Source organism: Haliotis asinina, chromosome 16 (assembly GCF_037392515.1).
Source record: "Haliotis asinina isolate JCU_RB_2024 chromosome 16, JCU_Hal_asi_v2, whole genome shotgun sequence".
Classification (NCBI taxonomy): domain Eukaryota; kingdom Metazoa; phylum Mollusca; class Gastropoda; order Lepetellida; family Haliotidae; genus Haliotis; species Haliotis asinina.
The window spans coordinates 34,209,558-34,223,273 of NC_090295.1; the positions used below are offsets into that span (position 1 = coordinate 34,209,558).

General features: G+C 42.1%; 1 protein-coding gene across 1 annotated transcript; it reads right to left on the reverse strand.

Moving 5' to 3' along the window:
• Nucleotides 1-220: 220 nt before the first annotated feature.
• On the reverse strand, nt 221-12,842 carry LOC137268644 (uncharacterized). Its single transcript, XM_067803219.1, has 8 exons — nt 12,830-12,842; nt 7,663-7,800; nt 6,531-6,685; nt 4,981-6,175; nt 4,683-4,820; nt 3,174-3,272; nt 1,671-1,762; nt 221-529 (listed from the first exon to the last, which is right to left on the reverse strand). The coding sequence occupies exons 1-8, from the start codon at nt 12,840-12,842 to the stop codon at nt 221-223; spliced, it is 2,139 nt and encodes a 712-aa protein (XP_067659320.1).
• Between the last annotated feature and the right edge of the window lie 874 nt (nt 12,843-13,716).

Below are 13,716 nucleotides of genomic sequence, written 5' to 3' on the forward strand. Positions count from 1 at the left end.
AGATATTCCCTGCGTAGCATTTAAGACGTGAAGGCACAACACAGGTCTTCGTGTCTTTGCGAGGATTAAACTTTGAGACGACTGGAAATTCTTCACAGTACAATACATCATGATCTGTTGTTTTGTGGCGGATCAGATTTAATCTTGAAAATACACGAATGCCTGCGTGGCACAACACACTCCCCTGTTTCAAAGCCAAGCGTCATTCAGCGCTTAGCTTCTACTGAGCAACTGACTGGCATGGCGTTGTCTGATTCTGATTCTGATTCAGGATTTGACCACCAGAGCATTCAGAATCGTCCTTGAACCCCAGCTGATCAGCCAACTTCTCCTGCAACTGACCCATGGAGAACATCTCCAGTTTCCCAGCTTGGACCTGTGATGGATAATACTGCTGTATCTCGCCAGGAAGTTCCTCGTTCGCGTCGCGTGCGTACGTGTTGTCGTCGTTCGGCGGGAGTTCGTCCGAGATCTTGCTGCCTCCGTCACATGTGCCGACAAGCCAGAACGTCTTCATGGTTCCTTTGCCCTGCAATTATGTTTCATTTTGTTGGCATGTGGGGATGTCGGCGGTAGATCGGACGTAAATACGATGCATAATTCAGACTTTAGCGTTTAAGTGTCTCATAGCTTTTCTGACATACAGCAAAGCACCTGCGTATATGTTGCGTATATGTATAATGTTTTTTTTGTGTGTGGTATGTACTGTATGTGTCTCCGTGAGATGTAAGTGTTGCTGGATTGGGGGTATTTGTGTGTGTGTGTGTGTGTGTGCGTGTGTGTGTGTGTGGTGTGTGGTGTGGTGTTGTGTTTGTCTTTGATGTGTTTTGTGAGTGTGCAGTGTTTGCTGTGTTTTATATATGTGTGTGTTATGTATATGCTTTGTGGTATGCATTAATGAGCGTGATGTGTGTTAGTGTGTTGTATATGTGTTTATGTGTGATATAGTGTTTCGTGTGCATGTGTGTAGAGTGTTTTGCGAGCATCCCGTGTGTTTGTTTTTGTGTGTTATATGTTATGTGCTTTGTTTGCAAGTGTGTTGTACATGTATGCGTGTGACGTCGGTGTTTTGTTGTGAATCAGTGTGTGCGGTGCTGTGTGCTGATTATGCGTGTTGTGCTAATTATGTGTTTTTGTGCCAGTGTGTGTCACTCTCTCTTCTGTGTCTATGTGTATATGTGCCTCTGTGTATATGTGTGCCTGTGTGTTCACGTGTGTGCGTGTGCGTTGTATATATGTCTCTATAATGTGTATATGTAATCCAGTGTGGTATATTTGTACCTTTCATGTGTAACTTTGAAACTGAACAGTAGCTCACACCTTCCCATTCGCGAATGGAAAGGTCTCTGCACAAATACCTAAGATATTATCGTTATTGATCAGCCATACTACACTGCCTTTCATTTCAAAAGGATGTGAACGATGGGGTTCATCCACCCACGCTTGTTATATATCTTGTCACAACCAATGTGTATCCACCCATGCTTGTTATATATCTTGTGGTAAGAAGCTTGGTTAATGTATGTCAGTGTCTCACAACTGTTCAGAAGGATGTTCATGATGTCAATCACTGGTCTGTCTAGTCCTGACACGACCATTTACACCTCGCAACCATACAGCAGGTGAGCGTGGTATAAAACAAGCAGACCTCCAAACCTTGTTGATCTTACCTTGACTTGTATGTTTCCGCGGTGACGCATGACAAACGTTCCGTGTTTCTTCAAGGAACTGTGTGTGCTCGAGCTGATGTGAATCTTGTTGGCTGAAAAGTTACGTTTTCTGTCAAGATCTGTCTGCTGTATACACGGTGCTGATATTAATAGTAGTTGCAATATCGCCCACTGAAAATGTATTTCACGTGTAATTGGAACCATTACTTTAGGAGATGAAAAGTTATTTGTAGTCCTTCAGGGCGCCGATTCACTTTGATCGGTAAAGATATGTAATCTTAGGATTCTCTGCATGAACAAAATTCTGAACTTCGTATCCTAAATGCATATATCGATGTTCATGCTGTTGATCATTGTACTGTCTGGTATTTGCGGACAGCCGTCATATCGATGGAATATTGCTGAGGGCAGCATAAAACAACAAGATCACCAAACAAGATCACCAGACCAGTGAACAACAGCTAGTCATTATCATATCGGTGTATTTTCAACATGAATAACTGCGCTGGATGAATCTAGATTCTGTTCTGCAAGTCGTTCACAGTGTCAGTTATGTTTGTAAATGGGTCGTTGACATTGTCCTATTGTAGGGTATAACTCTTGTACACTATAACCAACTTGATGCCCCAAGTCTATGAACACATGACAAGACTGAAAACAATCGCTGTACTCTGAAAACGTAAATTCCCAATACATCAACACTGAATGGCCATTTCTTGTTCCTCACGTAGTCACTGCCTCAGTAGTGCAATAGTTAGAGCGTCCGCTCGAGAGAGCGTGAGGTCGCGGGTTCGCTCCCTGGTCGCGCCATACCAAAAATCATTAAAATCAGGTACTTATTGGTCCATGCCAGGCGCTCGACATTATTGGGTACAACAAAGACTGGTTGGTTCAGTCAGTCTATATGTCTGAGTGGGATATTCATGCATAACTGCGGCATGGTATCTCAGTGAGCTGGCACTATGAAACCAGCATACGTCTGGGCTAGAACAAGCAGCCACGTGTGTACATACACGTCTTCATATGAGCAAAATATTCTTAAGTATGAGGTTAAAACCCCATTTCACCAAGCAGGGTTCCATCCGCTGTCATCATCCCCTCATGCGAGAGGATGAGTGTGGTTTTACGCCACTTTTAGCACTATTCCAGCAATATCGCGGTGGGGGACACCGGAAATGGGCTTTACATCTTGTGACCATGTGGAGAATCGAACCCGGGACTGCGCATGACGAGCGAACGCTTTAACCACTAAGCTATCCCATCGCCCCTAATCACCATAAGAACGTTGATACCACGCAATATTCAAGCAATATCTTGGCAGGAAAAGCATTTATGGGTTGTACCCATGTGAGGAATCGAACCCGGACTCGGGTGATGACCGAACGCATTAACAATCAAGGCTACCCTACCGCCCACATTATTCAACTGCGTGTATGGTTTGGTGTTAGTATTGTTTATAATGATCACTGACATGGAGTCGTCGTAGAACGTTCGGATACTTACGCAGTCCGTAACTTTTCATTCGTGAGGCCGTGTTAACCGTGTCTCCGAACAAACAATAGCGGGGCATGATTGTCCCGACAATACCAGCCATACAAGGACCTGAAAAGACAAAATGGTATGTGAGTGAGTATATGGGGAGGACGTTTGGCAATATTTCACTTACATGACGATGTCAGAATCATTTTGAATGAACTCTCGAGATTATAGTGGTCCCGACAGCCCATAAGCTAAGACTGTAGGTATCCGATATTGGTAGGTGGTGGACTAAACCACCATCCCTCCATACTGAGCGACGTGTTGAGTGAGTGAGTATAGTTTCACTCATGTTCAACAATATTACTTCGTTGTCACCTAGGAACAGTCGAAATTACTTTAACAATAGAAATAGTTGAAATATGTCAACTAGAAATATATTGTTTTCATCCCAAACTACAACCATCAGCCGCAACCCGTGCACAGTCAACACCCCATGTGTCACCCAATTCAGTAGAGGCAAAGCAATCCAAAAAACCACCATACGGAAACACCATGCCCAAGCCCGCGCCATAGCCCACGCCAACGCCAAAGTCCACGTCACCAAGTCGTGTTTACTCCTCACCTGTGTTGACGTCTTAAGAAGTAGTCCCCACTCCTCCTCTGTGTTGACGCATCAAGAAATAGTCCCAAATCCTCACCTGTGTTGACTCCTCAGGAAGTCGCCATTACTCCTCACCTGTGCTGACACCTCAGGAAGTCGTTGTTACTCCTCACCTGTGTTGAGGCCTCAAGAAGTTGTCCTTACTCCTTACACGTGTTGACGCTTCGGAAGTCGTCCTTACTCCTCTTCTGTGTTTATGCCACAGGAAGTCGTCTTTAACCCTCACCTGTGTTGACGCCTCAGGAAGTCGTCATTACCTCTCACCTGTGTTTACGCTTCAGGAAGTCGTTCTTATTCCTCGCGTGCGTTATGCTACAGGAAACCGTCCCTACCTCTCACCTGTGTTGACGCATCAGGAAGTCGTGCTTACTCCTCACCTGTCTTATGCCTCATAAGTCGTCCTTATCTTCACCTGTGTTGACGCCTAAGGAAGTCGTCCTTACTCCTCACCTTTGGTGGTGCCTCAGGAAGTTGTCCATACCCTTCATCTGTGTTGATGCCTCAGGAAGTCGTCCTTACTTCTCAAAGCGTTGATGGCTCAGGAAGTCGTCCTTACCCCTCATCAGTGTTGATGCCTCAGGAAGCTGACCTTACTCCTCATCTGTGTTATCGCCTCAGCAAGTCGTCCCCAATCCTAGCCTGTGTTGACGCCTCATCAAGTCGTCCCTAATCCCCACTTATGTTGAAGCCCCAGAAAATAGTACTTAGTCGTCATCTATGTCGTCTTCCCATCATGTTGTCTTCCCTTAATCCTTACCTGTGTTGATACTCCTAAAAACTCCTTATTCCTCACTTATCCAATAAAATCCCCTAAACGTCCTTCGCACTCTTCACCTATTTTTATTCCCCTTCCGATCGTCCCTACTCCTCACCAGTGTTGATGCCAATACGCAGTTTAATGAGTCTTTCGCCTGGCGTGGAGAAACGCCTCTGGGCCATCATGTGCTGCAAATCCAGAGCCAGTGCTGCGACTTCAGCAGAATGACGATTACCGATACGGTTCGGGAGGCCTGGAGATCATATCAGAGAGATCATATTAGCGATCATTGGGTCAGAGGAACAAGCAAATTTTAACAATTTTAACAACAATGGCCGTTGTCTCTACAATGTATCTCGGTAAATCAAACAGTGCTATCTAATTGCAACGAAGCCAACATGTTGTCCAGTTACCTGATGCGACCATGTACGAATCGTTGATAGTTTCCACCTTGTACACTTCATGGTTGTCGAGACGCTCATCAATGGCCGTGTAGAGATGATTCAAAAGACTAACGATTTCAAGAGGGGAACATTCGGTTGAAATTCGTGTGAAACCGAAAATATCCGAGAACATTATAGTCACTGATTTGTAGTACTCAGCATCAACGTCCTCTGCCATTTTCAGCTTGTCAGCAACCGGCCTTGGAACCATTTGATACAGCAAGCTGTCCGTCTTCTTCTTCTCTCTGGACAACTCCTTTGTCTTGTGAACAAGGGTAATGGCGTACTTTTGGATGTCGCTAGTCAGGGCTTCAACTGAATAGATGACGAGAGGACACATCAAGATGACTACAACTAGGAATGTTGCGCTGATGATCAGGTTCTTCTCTTCTCCTTTAATAATCTCTTCCAGCTGCCCGTTAATCAGCATGGCCAGATCCATCTGGATTACCAACAGTGTATCGAGGTACAGCGTCATGTTGTCAAACCACCACTGACCCTTGGTAATGGAAGGTGCAATCTCCAGGGTGTGCTGGATCTCGAATCGGAAGCGTTCTATGACAGCAGTGAGATTAGTGCCGCTACTAGTGACTCCCTCCTGAAAGATAGGATCGATTATCTTAGAGTAGAGGACAGCAGATCTGTAGTTGGCTTTGAATACGTGAACTTTGTTATTGTAGTTTTCGTAATCGCTCTTCGTAGGGAAGCCTCCACTGACGTAGTACACAGCGCCCAAAGCTCTCTCTATGCCAATCTGTTCCATTCCTGTGACTATCTTCTGATACGACACGAGGATCTTCCAAATAGACGCCATTTTGGATTCTCGAATGGCGTCGTACATCCATTCAACGAAACGTTCTATGAGGAAACTGTAGAACTCCATTTCGACGTATATGTCGAAGTTGCTTGGATCGAGACTCTTCCGGTGTTCTTTGAGAAAGTTGTGAAAGGCTTGCTTGGAGTGGAACATGGAATTGACATCGTTCCTCACAGGCCAGTCAGAGAGCTGGTCCAAAGCCTGGTCTGTTAACAGATATTCGTTCATCAGAAAAGTCTTGGTTTCAGGTCCCAGGATACTCAAATAGAGGACAGACATGTCTCGCTCTCTTTGGATCCTGTCTAAAAACTTCCCGATCTCCACACTGAACTTAACAGCATACTGAGTCTGAAGCACAAAGGATGAAGGTTTGTTGTTCAGAAAAGAAATATTTGAAAAATAACTTTTAATTTATGTAAATGAATTATGTAATAGTTAGGAATAATCAAACTGTAAAAAATGTTCAAAGATTAACATGTGATGACTTGGGTATTATCCTCAACACATTAGAAAATTAAGCATTGATTTTGCCTTAACAAACGTTATACACTGACAGTGAATTTCTGTTATTTCATCGCCTAAACATAACTTAATAGGTTGACAGGTGATAAAAGAACCAAATGACATCAGTAGTGTCACTGAAAGTGACGTCACATGTCACATGTACTTAGTGAGTTAGTGAGTAAACTACAATGTCACCTACCTGTTCTATGTCGGCCTTTCCTTGGATGCTATCCGACAAGCTGTACACAGTGAAGGCCCACAGTCCAAGGATTGGAAGGAGAGTCAACGCCAGAATCTTCAAAAGCTGAAGTCGTTTACCTGAATCTGTCAGGGGCTCTCCTCGACATATACCAACTATAAACAAGAACAGTATTTCAACCAAACGTCCACAAGACTAGCAGGCTAAGATCATCCCCCACCTAAGCCCAAAAATTATACCCAAAGAACGTTGACTTTAAAATAAATGCCAGTCCTGAAATCCAAACGAATTACCACCAAAGGGAAAAATATAATGTTAGTGAGTTAGCCAGTCGGGTCAGTGACTGTGGAAATTTCATGGTCCGACTGGATTAGTACTAGCCACGGGCTAGCCGACCTGTGGCTATTTCTCACACTGCAGCGGAGGAAGTAGTACCCCTCTAGTTCCTTACATCCTTAGCGGAACATTGACTATGTTGTATTCGTAAAAGACCATTGTGAGTTTGAAGCAGCTTTCAGCGGTATGTTAGTTACTAAACAGCATGTTAGCTTTGATGGGAAGAAAAACCCAATATGGTGCAGATCGAATACCTTTTGGCGAAACCAAGAATTGTGGAATGGTGCTCTAAGGCCCTGGGTTATTATGGAATCGGATGAAAATCGGAACAGAAAAATATTTTACACAGTTAGACATGAGTCGGATCTTTAAGGAGGCATTCTGTAATTCCTTCCTTAATTATTCAAACATATTGTTCAAACATTTTTTTTCATAAATTCTGCAGATTCTGATCAAGAGAATGTCCTTTGTTGATGTATACTACTGCTCACACGTACCTACCCATCAGTGTGATTTTCTGTGACATTTTATCGAAGCTAAAGGGACGACAAAACAGTTCCGGAAACGTTCCGACATGCGAAACAGTCCCGCAGAGAATACCTGGTAATTCTGCATCCGCAAATGTTCTGTGATACTTCCGCTGTCATTTCTAATGTTAAGAATCTATTCGTGGGACTTGTTTATAGTTACGTTTTTTTTGTTGTTTTTGTGTTGGTTTGTTTGTGGGTTTTGGTTTTTTTTGGTTGTTGTGGTTTTCGTTTGTTTGTTTGTTGTTATTATATGATTTGTTACTCACGCAATATCTCTGTCTTCCCAGTTTGAGGATGCATCACATCGATGATCTCCTGGCTGTTGAGACTCTCCGCCGTCGACATTGATCTAGGAGATGCCGTGCTCATCTTGTCATCAAGGAAAGTATTGTCTTGTGAAAAATCTGCAAATAAATATTGACAACCTGTACCTATGTAAAACATGAACGAACTGTGCGACGATGTATTCCCGCTAACCTGATTTCAGAGGAAAAGTACATGTCATGAATTTGGGGTTAACGAAAGTACCTGAATGATTGAGGATTTGAGAAGATACGCCCGGAATGATGCACCACGTGTGTGCGTGCGTGGCTGTGTGTGCGTGCGTGGTTGTGCGTGCGTGCACGGAAAGGTTTAACAGATATGTTTTTATTTAAGTGTAGAGTATTTTTGACAAATGTTCTAGGAAATGGGCTCACATCATAATAAGGCCAACCCATGCTTTAGTAGATAATATGACACGTCACTTACTCCGCAAATATCCCAGAGGCTTATTCTATCATTGCAAGTCAATATCCACCAAGTGAGGCACGGCGAAAGATCAGTCTCGATTTTCAACAGATTGTTTAGACAAACAACCAATCAAATAAATAAGTCCGATAAGTCTCCACTATACCCTGGACGCATCTACGGGTCGGCCCGATAATTTTATTACCTCCCTTTGCTGGGTTCACTTTCTCACAGTAGCCAATCGGCAAGGCCGCCGAACTTGCCAGTGTCATCAAAGGTAGCAGTTGCAACTGCGAAGGTTTGCTCGCCGTGCGACTCACAATTTAGGGAAATCATACAGACAAATTTATAGGTCCGAAACCTTTTTAAAAACATACGCAAGTAATCCATCTATCTCTTTCAGAGATTCTCTGAACCTCATGGTTTGTTTGCCAAGTTTAATCAGTTAATCACATATCAGTAATCAGATAATTTAAAAAGCGAAAGTGAGTTGTGATTGGTTCGCTCAACTTCCCAACGTAGACACCTGACTGGATAAAAAAAAGCCAGCCAAGGGAGGTAATAAATTTATCGGGCTGAGCCGTAGACTTTTCGGAACGTATACCCTGGAGATATCGAGGATGGACCTTCACGGGTCCAATGAGAATTTGAACTATTCGAAGCATGCCATCATACTCTAAACTACTATGCTGTTGATCACTGGTTTGTATGATCCAGACTCAATTATTTACGGCTGGAATACTGCTGAGTGTAAACCTACATTCACTCACTTTAACCAGCTAATGCAGTTGGATTCTTCTCAGTAGCAACAATAAACAGGTCTCAGTTTCCAAGTTTGCATGCTCAATGTTCCAACTATACGACGTTGGTCTGTACATAATGTTCATGAACAACGGTCTTCGTAAATGGGATAGGAAGACATATGTCAATCACGTCAGTGAATCTAACCCTTTAGACGCGTCTTAAAACAAGCATGGGTAGCCGAGGACCAATTCTAACTAAGCCTAACCCGGTCGCCCACGATTAGTATTTTTACAAACCAAAATTAAAATTATGGAGAATCTAAAATGGTAACAGGATTACAGGAGTGAGTATAGTTTTACGCCGTTTTCAGCAATATTCCAGCAATATATCAATGGAAACCAAGAATGTATTTCACACACTGTACCCTTGTGGGAATCTGACCCGGGTCTTCGGTGTGATCAGGGATCGCTTTAACGTCACGGCTAACCCACCGCCCAGCTACAGATAAAAGCAGCCAAAGTTACGAATTACAAAAAAAACATCTCTACTCTACTTATGAAGTGACAACCAATTTCTGCTTACCCTGTCAGCGAACATCCGGGGCCTTCGGTGATTTTTCAGTTGTTCATTGATACATTTTTATATTGTTACCTTACTTATAGTTTCAACGCTCAGACTAGCTGAGGTAACCAAGGCACGTTTTCACTTACTTATGTCAGAGTGGGTTATCACCGCCATTTTGTTTCAATCCACACCTTCCTGTTAAGAATAACTGTTATGTTGGTTTCCATAGCAACACTATAAATAACGACGCGTGATGAAAATCATGACGTCTATCAAAGCAGTTCTCCTTTCATTAGAAAACAATATTTGAAATTGCTAGTACAACTGCAGGACGTGCGTGCATTTTACGTGCAGTAATCGTGCATTTAAAAAAAAACTTTTCGCCTCGCCTTAGGTAAAGTTGTTCCTTAAGACATCATTGGGAGGGCAAACATTCGGTAAGAGTCCGGATAAATGACATTACACATTTATAAGTTTTCACAAAATTGCACATTAAATTCATATACCTAATATCAGTTCCAACTTTTGGAGAAGAAAAATTTATCGTCAGTAGAAGATTCCGTTTTCTCTCCATACGTTATGCCAGCCAGTAGTTCAAGAAAAGTGAAAATGTCAAAAGATTTCTGCAAAGATAATGCGCAGGCAGTGCGATACGAGAAATATAGCAATTATTTTTCCCAGAAAACAAGGGGAAAATAAGGGTTTCTAAAATGCATTTATGTAAAAATTATTCAACTGGAAAATGTTTAGAAAATACCAAATAGAAAACAATGGTGTACTACCTTCGAAATACGAGTCGCTGAATGTAGGTAAGGACCTTCTGCAGGTATGCGTGCCATAAGGTGCCCGGCAAACTGGCAAAGGATTATTCGACTGTCTACAGCAGCGCTTTCGTGTTTGTGGCGGGTTGGGGCACATCTCTCTGAGACGAGTGTGATTTTCACAACTTTATCATTGTTGCCACGCAACACGGTTTATGTGAAATCATAACTTATCGATTTAACTACTTGCACATTACAGTGAAAATAATTTGATATTTAAATACGAAGTTTTTTTGTACTGTTTTTGTTTTGTTCTTTTTTTTTTGGAAGGGGGGGCGGGGCGGATGGGTGAGTGAGTATGGTCTCGCTACATGTAGTCAAATGTCTGAGTATTGTTGCTTGATTTCTCCGGAAATGCGGAATGGTGGGGTAGCCTCCTAGTTAAAACTTAGCTCGTCACGCCGAAGACCAGATTTCGATTCCTCACATTGGTACGCTGTGTGAAGCCCATATCTGATGCCGTGATTTTGCTTGAATATTGCTAAAAGCGGCGTAAAATCATACTCTCTCACTGACTGGACGTGGTTTTGGCAGAACTATCCCGATGAGAATCAATGACATAGCTTAACAGCCATTAAACAGCGTAGAGCCGACTATCCCCGATTGCACCATCATTACCGAGGTCGAGGTAGAATAGAATAGTTTTTCAATAATCTTTTTGCCTATTTTGCAATGTCACACTACTTTTTTCTTGAACAAGAAAAATGTTAACAACATGTATTACGACAGACGTCACTAACGACAAGTTTTAAATACGGTTGTTATGGTAACCAAAATAACAGTTTGTCCTATCCGAAAGGTGTCGATTCAAACAAAATGGCAACTGCTGACAAACTCACGGTGCAGGAACGCTGAAGAAACTCACAGAGAAGAAGAATATTGCAAGGTAAATGTAACCTTCATTTTGTTTTGTTGAATACAGCGACATTAACATCAAGCTTTGAGATTGAATGAGATACGTATTTTCATGACATGCTTTAGTACAAGTGTAACAAAAGATGATTGACGATTGGTGTTCTAGTAATACGGCTAATTGTTTGTTCGTCGTTTTAATTTTGGTGTATGATGAACAGGGTACGAAATAGTTTCCAAATTCTGAAAGTTCCTACCCCACAAAATAATCCACGAGCCCGAAATTTGAATGTGAGGGCATGTCTTTTCCTTTAGCTGCTAATGTTATGAATATTTTTTTATCAGAGCATACACTTGCATGATTAAAAAGTATTGTAACTTGACAAGTCGGGGAGAGTGATATATATACAAACTGACCCTCGTAAAAATTCACTAGCCAGTCGGGCCAGTGACAATGGAGATATACTGGTCCCACTGAATTTTACTAGCAAGTTGCTATATCGTACACAGGTAATGTGGCAGATGGTATAATTGAAATGACCGTTGCTATGACGAGTCAATTTCATTGATTCTAATGGAGCACTATATCAATATCGATGCACGGTCCGGCTGTACAAAGTGATGTTAGCGCTAAGGCGATCGGAAATCCCATTCCATAACATAGACTTATGAGGGCGTAGCGCGAAAGTTCCTGTGTACAACGGGACCCTCACCAGACACCACCAGACATGTTTGATTCATCCGTGGCCAATTTTATACTGTGAAGGACTCTTTTACCATAGACTCTGTTTAAAGAAATTGCACGGCTGAACAAATAAGACAGAACGATAGTATTAGCGGTGGTAGTAGTAGTAGTAGTAGTAGTAGTAGTAGTAGTAGTAGTAGTAGTAGTAGTAACCGTAGAAATAGATGTAGAAGGAAGAAGTAATAGACACTAACACTGACAGTAAGTAATGAGTTTAAATTCAAAGTCACCTCGTCAGTATTTCAGCGATATTCTCATTATGAGAGTTCCATATTAAAATAAACTTATAAATGCGGAGAGAGTTTTGTCGCTTTTGTTAGTCAAAATAAATACCTGTCACCGTAGGGCAGTAAAATAGCTATACTATCAAAGATGAACATTCAGAACTAGTATATAATCATAAAAATATATCACTACAGAGAACGATGTAAGAATGGGGCCACAGAACGCCACACATGCTAACAATTAGCCCGATCAGATCATGTCGCCAAAAATCATGAAACATAAGAAAGAAAGACGGGAGGTGGTCTGAGATAGGTATAATTATACGGGTTCAAGAAATATTAAGGATTTTTTACTTCTCCAAATACTCTCTCTGAGGACAAATTATATTCTCGTAGTTTCCCGAAACAAATTTCCATTACAAAATTCCTTGCAAAAGAATCGTTTTTTCACGGTGAAGTTGGCGGTGTTAGAATGACAAAAACGTTGTTTTGACAAAAACCCATGCAAAATCAATCGCCACCTGCCCTTTCCTATATGTTTCTTAGCATAACATTAATTTAGTATTTCAATGCACACAACAGCTGGCACAGTCCCACACCTCCCGCTAACAATATCCCACCTTTGAATTTTTTTTCTCTCTCTCTCTTTCTCTCTCTCTCTCTCTCTCTCTCTCTCTCTCTCTCAATAGGGGATGCTCTAAATAGGGGACAAAATGCTGCTAAACAGGGGAGGCATGTACAGAACGATACTTACTGCAACAGACCATTGTTTCTAGCTGATGATGATGATGCCCTTTCGATGATGCTACCGATGTTTCACTTGCGCCCCGTATTCATTCAATGGCCAGGTCTACGTATTGCGTCCGGGGTTCGCATGGTTGTGGCAGACTGGCAGCAGAATACCGTCCACACAAATTTCCTCGAATCTAACAAAGACACGACGTCAGCGTCTGCATGAACGCATCTGTCGAGGAGATTTGTATTTCCAGTGCACGATTCGGCCGTTAGCTTGATTATCATACCACGGACGTGTGTACATACTTTAATTACCGTGCTGCTGTCGTTATACAGTTGATATTAAACAGTCATTCAGAAAGAAATGCCTTGTATGTTTAATGATGGTGCTAAATAAAAAAAATAGGGGACCCTCGTCAGTAACACAGATGAGCGAGTCACATGTTTATTTTTTTTTTGTTTATATGTCTGTTTGTTGTTTGTTTCGGTTGGGATGGGGATGGGTGTGTGTGTGTGTGGGGGGGGGGGGGGGGGGGGATGCAGAGAGAGTTACTTTGGTTTTGCTGTTTGCCCATTTTGCAATATGGCGGCGACCTGTATGGACCTAATAATCCAGTGATCAACAACATGAGCATCGAACCGGTGACGTTAGTCATTCAAGCCAGCGAGCCTGACCATCCGATCCCGTTAGTCTCCTCTTACGTTAAGCATGGATTACTGAAGATCAGTTCTAACCCGAACATCACGGGTACTCAATATGAATCTCTTAAAATGCTTGGGTAAATGTTGTGAATCTTAAAATAAATTGCTAAAGTAACGCAGATACTAAATGTAGGAAACTAAAAGCGAATTTCTTTTCTAAACTAAAATGTGATAAGGAGCTAAATATGACTAAACAACATAATA